Source organism: Anolis carolinensis, chromosome 4 (genome assembly GCF_035594765.1).
Source record: "Anolis carolinensis isolate JA03-04 chromosome 4, rAnoCar3.1.pri, whole genome shotgun sequence".
Taxonomy (NCBI): domain Eukaryota; kingdom Metazoa; phylum Chordata; class Lepidosauria; order Squamata; family Dactyloidae; genus Anolis; species Anolis carolinensis.
This window is the reverse complement of record NC_085844.1, coordinates 93,310,187-93,327,251: the sequence shown is the minus strand read 5'-3', so window position 1 is coordinate 93,327,251 and position 17,065 is coordinate 93,310,187. Positions and strand designations below refer to the sequence as shown.

Genomic DNA, 17,065 nt, shown 5'->3' with positions numbered 1-17,065 from the left:
CAATGCACTAGAACCATACTTCACACAGAGAACCCTCATGACCTACTGAACATACTGCAGGTATTTGTGGGAAGGGGCCTTGATTTTTGGAGTTGTACTCCACCTCCATCCAAAGACCACTGAACAAAGCCAATGAAGAATCTAAACCAAACTTGGCACACAAAATGAATATTGCCTGCTGTGGATACTGATAGATATTTCGGGGCAATTGCCCCGGGAATCTAGAAATTGCAGTAGTTCACCCCCATCCAGACAGTACTGCACCACACCTGGTACACACACCCAAAATGGCCAACTTATAATACTGGCAGGGATTGGGAAGGATTCAGCCACGATTCTGGGAATTGTAGTTCACCCATTCCAAACAGAATACATAACATTAAAAGACAAATAATACCATTCTCAAATGACCCAGGCATCACCGAGTCCCCAAGCTAGTACTAATTATATATCTATCAACCTTCTATATCTATCTTCTATCTACATACACATAATAAAACTGAAAAATGTGTATGTGTGTGTGGCAGAGGTGTCCACTTACACAGACAGCCTGCACAAACAGCTATAGTTCCCACTGAGCAGGAGACACCAATGGCCCTCTTTCCACTGACATGCAGGTTATAGTGAGCACCATGAACATGTAGCCCAAACCCTCCCCATGTCCTCCTCAAACATTATTCTGCCCCCACCGATATGAAGGTTTTCATGCTGGGACCATTTCACCCTAGATGTACTGTTTTTACTCCAGAATGGACATCCCAGGGTTCCTTAATTTGCATGACCCCGCCCACTGCCTTTCCCTTAACCCTTTCACACCTTTTCTTATGGAACACAGTCAACAGAGGAATTGATCAGCAACTGAACAAGGGATTTGGGGAGATTAGTGGGAGTGGACCTTGATTAGTGGGAATGGACCTTGATCCAGAGTTCATCTGGATCCAGAAAAACAGTGATCCCCAGCAACAATGGACTGGGACCAAACTTGGCAGAGAGAAGCCCCATGACCCACTGAACATACTGTAGGGGTTTGTGGGAATGGACCTTGATTTTGGGAGTTGTAGTTCACCTGCATCCAGAAAGCACTGAACCCAGCCGACTGCAGATCTGTACCAAACTTGGCACACAGACCCAACATGGAGACCAATCCCAGCGTAAACAAAGTTACAAGCTAATATACAGTTAAAGGCATAATAACATATAACATAACGTAAGCCAGTGGTTCTCGACTTTCCTAATGCTGCGACCCATTAAAACAGTTCTCATGTTGTGGTGACCCCCAACCATAAAATTATTTTCATTGCTACTTCATAACTGTCATTTTTCTACTGTTACGAATCTTAATGTAAATATCTGATATGCAGGATGTATTTTCATTCACTGGATCAAATTTGGCACAAATACCCGATACACTCAAATTTGAATACTGGTGGGGCTGGGGGGGGGGGATGTTTTTGTCATTTGGGAGTTGTAGTTGCTGGGATTTATAGTTCACCTACAATCAAAGAGCAGAAGAGTTTAACCCATTGCGCCACCGCGGCTCCTAGTGCAGTATAATAATATATGATAATATAATAATTGTATGTTATGTATTACATGTAATATTACTAACAATATTGCAGTTCAGTAGTATAGTACAATATAGTAATATATAATACTAATATTGTGCTATGCTAATACTATAATACATTGTGTATAATATTATTAATAATATTATAATGTAATACAATATAATACTAACAATAATACAATATAATATATAATTCTTTATTTATTTTTTATCATGTCAGAAGTGAATTGAGGATACACTTGTCATGTATTTTAAAAACACAAGCAAAGTTTATACTAAATGTCTTTTGACCAGAAGCTGGCCACTTGAAGTGCCTCTAGTGTCACTGTAAGAAAGTCAAACTGCATTAATTCTACAGTGTAGGTACCCTTGCTATGCCCACTCTTTCTTCATTTCTTGGGTTTATTTAATAATTGTCACAACTTTCAATCAATAGCAACTACTTAGTCATCTGCAGTTGTCTTTCTCTGATCTATCAAAGGCTTCTCATCTTCTCAATAACTTGATGTAAGTGCTTCACTCCTCCACAGAAAATGCAGTGGATAGTCCTCTGGCAGTGATTGCTTTATGAATTGTAAGATAGGACAAGTTGGTACTGCTCAACAAGTTGGAATCCCCTCACCTACCCAACTGTTCAGTGTGCAGGATCTCTCTCCTCCTTTGAATCTGGACACTTTATTTTTTATTCATGTCTTAAGTTTGAACAATGGATGAGAGGCACGCTAAACTGTGTATAATAGAAAGTGTTTCATGTTTATGTGCATTAAAATTTTATTTGGGTAACACAGTATCATTTACACAATCTCATGTTGTGCCCATCCAGATTTTGTAAGATTACAATCCCCAAATATCCATTGTCTGCGCTGTTTAGAATTGGTAGCCCAACAACACTCTCTGAAGGTATTATGTTTCAAGTAACTGGATGATGTGAAAGTTTTGCCTCTGGCATCTCATGAACACACTTTTTTGGGTTGGTTAGTTATTCTGTTCAAATAATAGCTGGGTCAATTAATAACAATCTGGAAGAATAGTGTAGACTTGTCCTCCTATATGCTATATTTCATCAATTCTAAGACACACTTTTATTTTACATAACACCTAAAAATGGCATCACAGGTGTATCTTATGTATTTTTTGGTAGTGGTGGTGGTACTGAAATTAGGATGCATCTTACAATCGCCATCTTACAATTGAAGAAATACAATATATTTAAGGTAATTAAAAATAAGAAAGAAAGTAAACCTCAAAGTACTTGAATAAATTTCGCTGTTGGGATGCAGAGGTTTACAAATGATGTTTAAAGATTTAACAAAGTTAGTACTCTATCAAAAGAAAGGATATGTGTTGGTTATACAACCCAATCTAGTCAACTGCTATGAAACTGTTTACATTTTTTTTTGCTTAGTTTGTCTGCTTAAGATATGTCTAAATCTACACCTCCTGATTTATGGGATTTTATTGCTTAAGTATGGAGTATTTGGAGCTCTATTGCCTGGGTTAGCTTGTTCTGAGCCACACGGTCTGGCTATACACTGATAATGTGCAACCCATAGTTATATTCTGTACACTTTGAATCAACATGTTCTCCAGCCTAAATTATTTGCAGGCACGTCTAAATATTATTCATTTATAAGTTTAGTCTATTGCTTTTTGGTGTAATCTCTTGATACCTGTTTCACCTTGTCTGTATTGCTTTTTATTTTTATTTCTTTTGCTGACCATATCAGATTAAATGTTACTCAGACATACCCTTTGTTCAACATGTATTCAAAGGGAGAGGGACAAGTATTGAATTTCCTTACTTTAACACTACCTTCTTTCTTGCAGAATTTAAATGAATATGTAGCTGCCTTAATTGCTTTAAAGCAAAAGATAATAGATACAGAGTAAGTATCTTTTCATTCTTTTTCTTGCACTAATAGATTGATAGTCACATGTAATAATAATAATAATAATAATAATAATAATAATAATAATATTTCTTGGTGTTGCTGTGTGTTTTTTGGGCTGTATGGCCATGTTCCAGAAGTATTCTCTCCTAATGTTTCACCCACAGCTATGGCAGGCATCCTCAGAGGTTTTATTTCTTTCTTGCCTCTTTTCATGGCTCATATACATGTACTCAAAGCCTTATGGGCACTTTAGCTACTTTGAACTCTTTCAGGCTTGGTGGGGTTTAAAACATCTACTGCACACATAGCCAGCCTGGTGCAGTCTAGCTCTGCAGGCAAACCTTTCACTATAAAACTACACCTTTTTTGGCCACTCAGTAGGATTCTGCAAGTGGGGAAAAACAAAGAATTGCAAAATATTAAGAAAAAAGAGTACAGTAATAGCAATGTATCCCTTTTTGTGGCATAGCTGTGTATGAAATGATGTGTGAGAATTGACAGGTTAGTTAGTTTATGCAAAGTACCTGATTTTGGAGAAGGCCAGCCTGGTAGAATGGCTGGCTAGGGCCTAGGACTCCGTAGACCAGGGTTTGAATCTCCACTTGGCCATGGATTCTTATTGGTTGACATGGGGTAAATCGGTTTCTCAGATTTGGGGGAGAACAAATTCCCTTTCAACCAATCCTACCATGAAAATCATATGATAGGGTCCCCTATGTTTGCCATAAATCAGAAATGGCTTGAAGGTACATGACAAGACAACATGTCTTTGGTCGGCGGTCTTGAAAATATATCAACCATATTCAGCATGAACAGGGCAAAACAGCAGTTAATGCATCCCGCTTCAGACTTAGCATTCATCTCCAGATCCTTAATTCTTTCATGTATGTGTGAACCAGCACCTAATCCTTTTTCTTCTCACTCTCTTACAGCCATTTGCTAACAGAATACCAACAAAAGTGCAATGATATCCTTTTCCAAATATTTTCTCAGGAAAGTAATTGATCAGTATACTGTTATTAAAAATCTAAAGATGGCTTTTTAAGTGTGAGAATTTTATAATATGTAATAGACATTTCTCTGTACCACACACACTATACAGTTTCTTGAAAAGGTAACAACTTTGTGACTTCAGAAATCATGATGCTGTAATCTGCCAGAGCTTAAGTTACCCAGAGTTGCATCAGATAGTGGCACATAGAGAGGGAACAGCAGCCAAGGGAACTTTGGCAGAAAGCAGACACTCTGTTTCCATGGCAATAGAAATGATTTTTGTGTCCAGTACTAAAGGGTCATTGTTGCAGAGGAGCTTCTGTAAATGAGGATGCTGAAGCACTTTGACCCCATCTTCCGTCGCCCTACTAAAACCTCAATGGTTGATGCTTCATATGATTATATAGAACACATACTGCTGGGAAGGAAGTACATGCATACTAGAAGAAGGTTAGGCTCATATGTATTTTACATATACTGTATATTCATTCTAAATGACACTGTTGTGCATTTGGTTTGTAGCCTCATTTCTACACATTTTTTCATGGAAACTAGTAGTTCTAAAAATGAAGTAATTGACAGACTTCTAAAAAAAGAGAAGATATTTAATAGAATTATTGAACTATATTCTATTTATTTCATCAGTTTTCTGATTGTGCTTATAAGACACACAATAAATGTGAGTAAAAAGTGTCTTCACCTACAGGTGAAAGGTTATTAGAGAAAAGACCAGATAGACCATCCTTTGCAAGCAATCCTTGAATTGCTACTAAATGTTGTTATTGGGATAATAAAAGCACTTCGTACTTGTATCCAAAAGACACTGTACTGATTTAAGAGAGTTAGTAAATCCCTAATTCAATCCTAGCCTCTCTTTTGAGCTAAATAGAAGGCATTACCTTACAAAGTTGTTATCATGTTCATTCAGATATATTTCAAGGCTTTTGAATATAGTACAGTATATACACTCATAATAACAGTATGCTTGTATTGAGATGCAAAGTACCTGCTTAGTGGGCCAGATATTTGGATATATGTTTAAATCATATTACCCTTTAACATATGTGCAAACAGCAGTGCAGAAGGAATTTGATCAGTTAGCAGTAGTAAAATGAAATATAGCCATTTATGTGTGTGTTCAAGCTAATTGAGATCTGAGACAATCCCTAGGTGTTCACTCTCTTAGATTAAATCTGGCTTGTTATGGAAACAAGGATTGGTGATAAAGCTTCAGTAGATACACCTCCTCCTCATGATAATAACTCTTTCAGGAGTGAATTTTCCTTCCGAGGTGTAGATTTCTCTCACTTCCTGTTGTCTCACTCTCATTCTTAACTAGGAGTCATTTGTAAGTTGGATATTGTATCTCTGGGACTGCCTGTGTGCACATATGGTATTTGACTCCAGTTATCTAATGATTTTTTTAAAAACTGTTTCTGTCAAGATGTTGGAAGTGTTACAAGGATTTAGGGACTTAGTAATTTGCAATTAGACCTCACATATAACACAACAAACCATCTCCCCCTGTCCACACTTTTGTTACTTTTCATTTACATTAATAGCAATAGTTGGTCAAAACACAGGAGGCTGTTTGCTTGCTTCCTTGCAGCAGCTCAAGCAGAAATAACAAAATGTTGGAAATCAGGGGATCTTAATCCAGATAATTGCTGGGAAAGAGTCTGTGTCATTTAGCTATTAGAAAAAATTACTTATGGTTTAAAGACCTCTGATGCACACCAAATGACAACACATTTTATAGATCACTTTTTACTTACTGTGTCAAAAAAAATCCTGCAGTAGCTCCAACCCTCAGACTTCTGGAAAAATACTTTGCATCTTGATTCTCCCTTCCAACCTGGTGAGCATCCAGATCACATGACTAAAGCATAAACTAATTTGTTTTCTGTTCCATTTTAGTTAATGCAAATTGAAAGAACCAATCTGTTGTTTCCCTATCTATGTTCTCTCTCTACATTTACTTGTCATTTGAAATGCATTTGTTCTTATTTCTTGTTAGGAAAAAATCCTTTAATATTTTTAAAGCCACATATCATGGTGAAGGGAATTTTTTCTGCTTGTTGTTCAATATGGCAGTTCAATGTTTTCATGTTAATTTTGCCTTCAGTGTGGATTTGCTCTTCTTGCAAATGTTCTTCCCAATATAAAGATTGCTTTGATACAGATACAAATTAAGTTGCATTTTTCTTATTTATCTAATATGTTTGATAAAGCACAGCAATAACACTTTCATATCAAGTTTTCATTAACCACACCTCACAGCTTGATGCTGCTAAAAGGTAAGAACTCATTACATTACTGTAATTGTTCCCTGCTCAGAGTCACCAGTTACCAGTACACTATTTCTTACTGTTAATAATAAATAACTGTAATAATTAATGACAACTATTGGCTTTAGCATGCTTTGTATCCTTCCCAAGATAAAGGAGCCAGTTTAAAAATTTAGGGTAGCTTTTAAGGAAATGTTTGAGTGTAGGATGCTCTGTTGTCATTATTCAGATTTGTGTGTGTGTATATGCCACATGATCAGTTGCATTAAGAAATGTACAGAAGATTTTGATATATTTATAGTTATCTTAGTTGAGGTCAAGACTTGTGTTTAGACATACGTTTAACTCAATTTCTATAATGTTAGTCTGTAATGTCCATTTCAGGGAAAACAATACTCTTCATAACCAAGTGGAACAAATGTTCCAGAAAATATCACCTCTAGAGAAATGTGAAGAAGAGTTGGGCTCTGTAAAAGCAGAACTGGAAGAGAAAAAGGTAACTTCCTTTTGTAAACAAAATTATTTCTTAAGGCTGTCAGTTGTCTGAATTGCATAGACTGGAATTGTGTATGTAGAGCTTATAAATAGACTTTAAAATTAATGCAGCTGTTGCTTAATAATAATAATAATAATAATAATAATAATCTTTATTTGTACCCTGCCACCATCTCCCCAAAGGACTCGGGTTAGCTCACAGAAAGCACTCAATAGTGCAACAATAGCTTAAATAGCTCCTCCTCTCATTCAGTCACCTTGCCTGATGCCTCATCTTCCATATCCTCATTTCACAATCTCCTGTCCTTTCAACAGTGCCAGCCAGATTTTAAACCCCTTTCCAGCCCATTAATCTCACTCTATGCCTCTTTCTCCCCAGTTCTTTCCTCTCACTCTCTTCTCTTTCCAAAAGAACCTACGAGATTTTAAACCCTTTTCCAGCCAATTGCTTTCCTCACCTCATTCTGTTTCCTTACAGTCCTCTTCTGCAAATCTATTGTCATATCGACAGCACCATCCAGATGTTGACCCCTCTTTCTAGTCCACCAATCTCTCAAGCCACTCTTCTGCCTTCCAATCCTCTCCTTTCACTCTCCTGTCTTGTTAGATGGATTTGTAATTGGCTGAGTGACTGAACCCAAAGGGTGCTCACAATGATTCATCCTAGAACCATTGTGAGTAGAGAAAGCTCAGGGTTCTGGGTCCAGTGTTGTTCAATATCTTTATTAAAGGCTTGGATGAAGGTTTATAGATGTGCTTATCAAGTTTGCAGATGACACCAAATTGGGAGGAGTAGTTAATATTCTAGAAGACAGGATCAGAATTCACAATGACCTTAACAGATTAGAGAGCTGGACCAAAACTGACAAAATGAATTTCAACAAGGACAAGTGTAGAACGCTACACTTAGGCAGAAAAAGTGAAATGCACAGACAATAGGACTCGACAACAGTCCATGTGAAAAAAAATCTTGGAGTCTTGGTGGACAACAAGTTAAACATGAGCCAATAGTGTATCAAAATGAATATAGTGTCTAGATCTAGGAAAGTCGTGGTGCTCCTCCATTCAGCTTTGGTCAGACCTCACCTGGAATATTGTGTCCAAATCTGGGCACCACATTTAAGAGAGATATTGACAAGCTGGAATATGTCCAGAGATCAAAGGTCTCCTTTCAAAAGAGCCAGTCAGATTTTAAACTTCTTTCCAGCCTATAGATCCCTTCACCTCATGCTTCTTCCTCCCAGTCCTCTAATCTCAATCAGCTATTCTTCTTTAAAGTGGTTGAAGTTCTCCAACACAGGGAATATTCCACAATGCTCTAGCTATCTGAAGAGGTTGTGAGCAAGAATTGGGATTTTCAACAAGCAGATCAACTCTTTTGTAGCTTCAGATGCTTTCCAGATGAAGAATAGAATACGTCACCTCAAATGTGTAGCTAGAGGTATATCTTTTAAAAATTAAAAAAGTGAAAAACCTGGGTCTTTACAGTCTTTGATTGCAATAAAAGGTGCAAAGAGAATTATCCTTGAAAACCTTTTGTAACAGATGTACACATTGTAACAGATTAATTTTAAAAGTGCTTGCTTCACCCTTCTTTTGTTACCTTGTCTCTTATTTGTCTTGCTGTTTCACTATAGAGCAAATATCCACCAGTATTTTAGTACTATTAAAAGTAAGAAAACCTGTTTTGAAATAGGTGAAGGGACAGTAGAGTTCCGGTTATCAGGAAACCAAGCCTGATGCTTGGCAGGAAGGGAATAGAGTTTTCCCTCCTGGCTAGCACCAGGCTTAACGGCCCCATAGAAACCAAGCCCAATGCTTGGCAGGAAGGGGAGTTTTCCCTCAGGCTAGCAACGGGCTTAATAGCCCCATAGAAACCAAGACCAATGCTTGGCAGGAAGGGAAGAGAGTTTTCCCTCCTGGTTAGCACTGGGCCTAACAGCCCCATAGAAACCAAGTCCAATGCTTGGCTTAAGAGCCCCGTTGCTGCATAGAAGAACAGCTGTTTTTCTAGGCAGCCACGCGCGGTCCCTCCCGGCAAGCAGCCAGCTTGGAGAGGCCCCTGTGCATTGCTGCCTACAAGTGCCGGGCATCCATCGGGAGGGGCAAGACACAGGTGCATTGGATAATAAGGTGTATCGGATAAGCGGAAGTCGGATAACCGGAACTCTACTGTAGTTATAGGAGAACTACTTACAGAGTAATTATTCTTCTGTGCGAAAAATAATGTGTTAATAGAGTTGAAAACAATAGTTTAAAAATCAAACAATATTTCTAATCATGAGTAATCTGTGATATATGGAAAAATGGAACATGATTTTAAAAGATGTATTTGTATGTGTGTTAAAGACTTATCTTTAGTTTGCAATTCTTGAGTCATAAAAATGAGGGTTTGTGCTCAGAGGGTCACAACGCAGTAGGAAGAAAGATACATACGCACACAACCTGTCTCTGGTCCTTAGCAGAATTTAACACTGTTACTTTGCTGACCATCACCACTTCACCAGAAATATGCCCTCAAAACCTCCTTCTAAGGGCTTGGAAAATCCTCTGGAGCAAGATTTTGAGTGACACGGGAAGCTGAAGATGGGTTCCCCAGATGTTTTGGGCCTTCAACTCCCAGAAATCCTAACAGCTGGTAAACTGGCTGGGATTTCTGGGAGTTGTAAGCCAAAAACATCTGGGGGCCCCAGTTTGAGAACCACTGGTGTAGAGGAATACATTTCTATCATGATAGTTGCTGTTTGGTGGTCTAACACTGGATTTTGGCCTCAGAGGTAAATACTGAATATCTTGATATTAGCTTTCCTTTCTCACATAATATAGCAATAGCACCATTTTAATATGGGTTACATTACTGATGAAGATGTCAATGAAGAAGCCATGATGTTTCCCAGACAGACCAGAATCATTACATCAAGGTTTAATGCAACATCCCAGTGTGAGTTAGCTGAAGCTAATTGTATGAATATTATAAAATTGATGAGTATAGATTAGCAAAAATAATGTTACGGACAGTAAGGTAGATTTAGGGTAACCACACTCACCTAAGGAGTTGAGGGTCTGGGTAAATATCGTAAGTGAGTGACTTGCTCCTCTGTGCCACCCATAGAATGAAAGATGGATACTTACCAAGAAGGTTCATTTTTGGATGGCAAAAGGAGCAATCCACCACTCCCATATGTGGTGGCCAAATAACAATAGAGGATAAGGGGGATAGGTACGACTTCTTAATGAAACTATGACTGAAGGACGTAGAGGCATTGGTCAAAACAGAAAAAGGACTTTGAACTCTAGCATTGATGGTTGTCATACAAGGAATAATCCATGGGTGAATGGATTGCTTCTGCCATCCAAGAGTAAGTACCAATAGTAAAGGATTGGTACTTCATAGTAAGTACCAATCTTTCATCTTATAACATTGTTCTGAATTGTGAAAAAAGAGTAGGGTGTGGTGGTGATGATGATGATGATGATGATGATGATGATGATGATTTGAATAAAGATGAGATTTACAGATCTTGAGAAGTAAATTGCTATTTGTTTTATTGGTTCTTATTGCTATTATTTTCTTTATCAAGAGTTCACTCAAGATTTACCAGGAGACTCATCTAGAATATGTTCGGCTGAAAGAAGAAATGGACAAAAGTGACATTACGTGAGTCTTTCCAGTGTAAAGGAGATGGCTAGTAAATTTTATCATTTTTAATTGTCCTACTTAACCCATTAAAAAAATCAAAAAGCATTATTTGATCCTTTTAGGTAATGTGTCCTCACATTTTAAAAAAAGAAGCAAGTAGAAGTGTAACATTTCAGAACGTTTTGAAACTTTGGTGGGGGAAAATTGTATATTTAATAATTTGATATTTGAGTACAGTAGAGTCTCACTTATCCAACATTTGCTTATCCAACATTCTGGATTATCCAATGCAGTCTGCCTTTTAGTAGCCAATGTTTTTGTAGTCAATCTTTTCAATACATTGTGATGTTTTGGTGCTAAATTCGTAAATACAGTAATTACTACATAACAATGCTGTGTACTAAACTACTTTTTCTGTCAAACATGATGTTTGGGTGCTTAATTTTTAAAATCATAATGTCATTTGATGCTTAATAGGCTTTTCCTTAATCCCTCCTTATTATCCAACATAATTCACTTAACGTTCTGCTGGCCTGTTTATGTTGGATAATTGAGACTCTACTGTACTATGTTTTTCATTTCAAGCCTACACTTATTTTAAAACATGCTTTGGAAACATACACTCCTACATTAATAATTTAATTTATGTATAAAGTTGTTTGGTACACATATAAAATTTTAAAAATGTAAAAAAATTATTTTTATACAAGCAAGGTTTTGAATTTACAGACAAACTATATAGAGAGAATTGCAGACCACTGACTTGGTGCTACCTAAAATCATGTATCATACTCTGTTCAATCTGCAAAGTAGATTCATGTTCTTGTTTGTAACTGTTGGGTGAAATCTACGAAACCACATTCCATAAAGTAGATTATTCTGGTTTGTTAAACCACAATTCATTTTAGTTTTATTCACTCTCCACCCCTAGATAAGGGAAATGAAAATAGTGCCTTTATAGCTTCAATATTGTCATACATTTTATACCGTTAAACAGAAAATGCCAGGCACATTCCAGCATATTTGAGTGTAGATACATTCACTCAGTCAATCAAGTATAGCTTGCAAACATACTAATGTGCTAGCTCTGATTTAACTGGCCACATAAAAGGAAGTTGTGTGCTAAGGTCCTTAATCTTCTTTTATACAAAGACACACTCATATTTTTCCCATGTTGCCTATTGAGATCATTTCTAATCTTGGCAAGTAGTATATATTGAGAGGTCTTTGCTGTGGTGAGAAGGGAATGTCTGATGGTAGGGGAACCATCCATTCAGAGCCCTTTGCAGCTACAGATAAATAGAGTGCTATAATATGGATATCATAACTATCTGCACTTCTTCTTTGCTCTGTTATCATTTCCAGGAGGAGGAAACTAGATACCAAAGTGAAGAAGCTTGAAGGTAATTGCATCCAGTTTATATTTTTGAAACTGGTTTATAACTCAGCTAGATCACTCATTTTTCTGAAAGAACCCCTTTATTTACAACAATATTTATATCCTACTTTTGTGGCCTAAAAAGTTATGTACTAAGACATAATTAGCAGTCTTCCTGCAACCTATATTCCCTCTCCTTTACTGCCTCCCCATGAAACTACAATGTAGGAAAATATGTTTTATGCAATTTCATGTGTTAGTGACAATTCACAGCTTGCAATAAGGCACCTCTGTTGCCTGTGACGTGACACTTATTTGCAAGCATACCAAAGGAGCCTAGGGTGAGAATTACTTTCTTTATATCACCAGTTATAAAGTGATATGGCTTGTCTTGCAATTTTCCTTGGCAAATAACTAGATTATCAGTGAGATGTGGGGAGAAAAATGACCCAGTTTCTTGTGTTGAGCAGATACATATAATCTTTGGGGCACCTGCAAATCAAAAGTCTTCATAGAATTGTAACAGTGGTGCCTGCCAATGTCTCATATATCATAGAAACCACATTCAAATGTGATTTATTGGAAGCTAAGGGCTAGCCTTAGCACTACTTATAAAAATCCTTCTTAAATTTTAGGGCTTTGAAACATGTCCTGCTTTTTTGTGTTGAAGGAAAAAGCCTCTAGACAGGTAGAAATCAACTAAATTATAATCCTTAAAACGTTTAAAAAAGCACTAATGGTACATAATGGAGTAATTTTTGGGTAGTTTCTATGAGATTATAATTAGTCAAGGCATCGATCACTTGCAATTTCTTTTAAGTCGCTGAAAGCATTTTATGTTAAATTAAAGAAGGATTGTGAGGAATACAAGTTTCTACTTTTTTCATCAGTTTCATTATTAGGCAATAATAATAAAAGTAGAATCTTGTATTCCTCACGATCCTTCTTTAATTTGACATATGCAACCAAAGTAGGGAAGCTACCGTAGTTTCACCGCCCTAACTTTTCTTGCTACAGTCACAACCAGCTATACAAGCTGAAGCATGAATGAAGCAGTCATACATCTCTTGTCCTTCTGGTCACTGGTGAAGCTGCAATAGTGCATGGGAAAAGACCAGCTCTTCCTAGCTTGCTACTTGCAGTTGCCCTGATATCAAGGATAATTTCTCTCTAGGGCAGTGGTTCTCAAACTGGTCCTCCAGGTATTTTGGACTTCAGCTCCCACAATTCCTAACAGCTGGTAAACTGGCTACGAGTTCTGGGAGTTGAAGTCCAAAACAGCTGGAGGACCAAAGGTTGGAAACCACTGCTCTAGATGATGAAGGATTGTAATCTTCATCAGCTGTAGACTGTGCAGCCAGTTTTAAGGAATGATGGGAGCTGCATTCTGACAACACCTGGAGTGGCATTGGTTTTTCATTTTTGCCTTCAATTGTCCATGGTTTTGTGTCAGTATAAAGTATGTAAGCATCACTTTGTAACCCAGAATCTACATTTGCTATCATGTCCTCTGCTAAATCCCATTGAAATAATTGCAATTATTCACCTTTAGGCATCTATGGGTCAAAAAGAGTTGTGCGCATGCACACTCAAAACATTGGTGACCTGTAAACTTACCTGTGATGATCCCTCTCCATCTATCTTTGTATACTCCACTCTTCCCAGGATTTTTGTCTTTCTCTTAAAATGCAAACGAATATTAGATTATGGCCTTGTTGCATTGACTAGTGGTTTGTCAAATATGAGAGACTGGAAAGTCAGAAAATGAAAAGTGGAAGATCTTTGTTCATCCCTGATTTCTCTCTTCTTTCCCCATATAGCAGTAAGGCCCATCCTCTTCTCAGTACCTAAACAGAACGTCCAGTCTTGATGAGAAAATCATATTAAAAAAAACCCAAAAGCCTATTTTCATATCTTCTCTACAAATTCTGATCTTCATTTGTCTACATGGAAGGGTGATGTCAGAAATGTCCACCATTTTAAAAACCTTTAGTTGTCTTTTAAGTGCAAAAGGGGGGGGGGCATTAATTTCCCCAGTGAGATACTGTACATGCTGTCAGGGCTGGTAAGTAGTTTGCCCCTTATTGCAACATAGTTACTAAACACAGATTTTCCCCTTTGAAATTATTGTGGAAAGAAATGTAAGACAGGAAAAAATAACATCACTTAGGATAATGATGGGCAACTATGGAAAATTAGCCTCCCAGGAGACTTTGGTGAGCCATACCACTCCTGCTGTCTCACTACTCTTCTTAAATGCATAGGGGACATTTTCACCTTATTTGGGGACTTTCCTGGGCCATATTAGGCCCAAGAGAGGCCTTTATAAGAACAGGAAGTGTAGCCATTCCCATTGAATACATATTTCAAGAAAGCCCTCCACTTCAGCATTTTGAAAAACCTGCTTTCCCTATCCCTTTTCCTATCAGGAACATTATGAAATGGTATATTCTCTTTCCTTGTTATCCTTCAGTGATATTGTAAAGTGTTGTAAGACATTTATCACTACCATTAGGCTTCTTTCATAGAGCCTGAGAATACATTCTCAAGTTCTGTTTTCACACAGATATATTTGCAGTAAATAATATTTGATTATGATATTTTAAAAATTCAATTAGAAAGTTTTAAAATTGTTCCAAAAATATCTTTGCTGGAGTACAAATCAGCAAAGACTAAACAATGAAATCTACACTCTTCACTTAGTCAGGTAGAGTAAGCCTCATTGAATGTAATGACATTGACTTCTAAGTAGAAAGGATTCTGTTTTATGTTTCTATAATTCAGATATTTTAAAGAGGATATTTCTATTTTATAGTTCACTAAGAAACTTTGAGGAATGAAAGTCTTACTTAAAAATAGATTACTTGTAATAGCTTTTAGTAAGGTATTTGTTCTGATTTTGTAGCAGTTTTTTAGATTCTAAGGCATAGGTACATTTGCAAAAAATGTTTTGTAGCTGCTGTGTCCAATTTCAAGGGAACACTGTCATATCCAAGCCGCACGCTTCCAGTGTGATGAAATCTTAGTGAAATACAGGGTAGTACAGAGCTGTGGGCTGCGAGCCTTGCAAAGCACTAAGAGTTGGATAAACCAGAAAGGAAAGTCATTACTATGCAAGTGCATTCTTCATTTGTTGACCAGTTTTATGTTGATTGGAAGGCAAGCTAAATGAGTTTAACAAATTTTGATTGCTTTTTCCTTTAAATGAAGAGGCTGCAGCAAAACACATCCAGGAATTCAAGCAGTTGAAAACAGAGAAGAAAGTTCTTGCGAAGCAACTGAAAAAAGCACAGGTAGTTAATGTAATCATTGTTTTATTGTGGTTAAAAGAAGATACTTTCTTGAATGTTATTATTCTGTATGCTTTACCTGTTAACACTGAAAATTGGAGAGCTCAGTGTTGGCAGCAAGTTCCCTTAATTTGTCTAGTGGGGTTTTTCCCCGACAGACAGGCAGCTCCCCAAGTTATGAACAAGATAGGTTCTCTAGGTTTGTTATTAATTGAATGTAAGTCGGAACAGGTACATTTTAAAGTCTAACTCCAGGCAAAAATTTATATATTTTTGGATAGCATAGGGAAGGCTGAACACCCTGTGGTGTTTGTTTTCCTGTCTGGGCCCCTGTTAAGAAAATTTCCTCTCACTTTCTGTCTTTGTGAAAACTGAATGTTGAAAAAAACGTCTTATTGTGGAAACAAGGATAGTTTCAATGGAGACCCCTTTCCCCCATGAAAACTCTTCCAGGAATGAATTTCCCTTCCTAGGGGTAGATTACTCTCATTTCCTATTGTCTGGCCCCCATTCTTAACTATGAGTTGTTTCTAAGTCGGATGTTTGTAACTCAGAGACTGTCTTTATTTATGTATCAGAAGTGTGTTGTGAATTCTAAATCGGGTATGTTCCCCCTTGCTTCCAGCTGTACTTGCTTCCTCTCACAGCATCCCCATAATTTCCAGGAGATTGAGTCATCAGTGGACTAAACTCCTTCTCTCCCCCCTTACAATGCATTATACTGGAAGATCTATTGATGAACGACTTATTATAGATGGAGGCCTGTTTATAAACATCATTTTTGCGACCAGGTTGACTTGGTTTGTTGGCTTTGTGGTCCTGTAGCATGGCAGCAAAAGCATCATTTGCAGAAAATAATACTGTGACTGAAGGACAAAATAATGATGTTGAGTACAATAGTAATATTTAGACTATTCTAATGTCCATGTTACTTAAAGCAGGAGTAGGTAATGTAGTTTCCTTGGGTGCCAGAGTACCATGGATATGTCTGTGCCTGCCAGGGCAGCCTATATGTGGAAATAGACAGCTAACCCTTTTTGTGGATGAGGAAGTATCCTCAAATTTATTTATTTATTCAGTTTTAAATCAGGCTTATTGGAAAGTTTAAGAGGTAATTTAGAAGGTAATGAAACACTCCTGTTTTTCATGTTGTGAATTGTAATTAGCTCTTTTCTCCATTCACATTAATAGGAAAAGATCAGTGGCTTTGCTGGTGCAACCAGAAAGAAACGCAAGACAGGTAACACTCCTTTTTGTTGTCACTTTTGGTTTTTCAATTTTGGTTTTACTTTTAATTCCTCATCTCATGTCTCTCTGTATTATATCCATTTTCTTTCAGTGCTAAAGAATGCAGAGACCCAGAGTGAAGAAGAGAATCTAGTTGCAAGCATAGACAAAGGTTGGTATGTATGCATCTTTTCACAAGTAGTGTTGCAGATGCACATAGCTGTTCTTTTTTCAGTGGTTCATTAATGATATCAGTTCATCCTGTTATGGATGTTCACACTTCCGTGTTACATAA

General features: G+C 37.2%; 1 protein-coding gene and 1 long non-coding RNA gene across 2 annotated transcripts in view; both read left to right on the top strand.

Annotated features, from left to right (window-relative positions):
* The window catches only part of LOC134299017 (uncharacterized), a 252,780-nt gene that overhangs the window by 211,280 nt on the left and 24,435 nt on the right, over positions 1-17,065 (top strand). The gene's annotated exons all lie outside the window — the stretch shown is intronic.
* The window catches only part of ice1 (interactor of little elongation complex ELL subunit 1), a 38,715-nt gene that overhangs the window by 1,235 nt on the left and 20,415 nt on the right, over positions 1-17,065 (top strand). Inside the window, exons 2-10 of the mRNA XM_062980807.1 lie at positions 3,395-3,453; positions 4,392-4,427; positions 6,732-6,749; positions 7,125-7,236; positions 10,817-10,893; positions 12,241-12,278; positions 15,464-15,546; positions 16,735-16,783; positions 16,883-16,942. Of these exons, the coding sequence (XP_062836877.1) occupies positions 3,395-3,453; positions 4,392-4,427; positions 6,732-6,749; positions 7,125-7,236; positions 10,817-10,893; positions 12,241-12,278; positions 15,464-15,546; positions 16,735-16,783; positions 16,883-16,942 (532 nt within the window). The remainder of the gene's footprint in view (positions 1-3,394; positions 3,454-4,391; positions 4,428-6,731; positions 6,750-7,124; positions 7,237-10,816; positions 10,894-12,240; positions 12,279-15,463; positions 15,547-16,734; positions 16,784-16,882; positions 16,943-17,065) is intronic.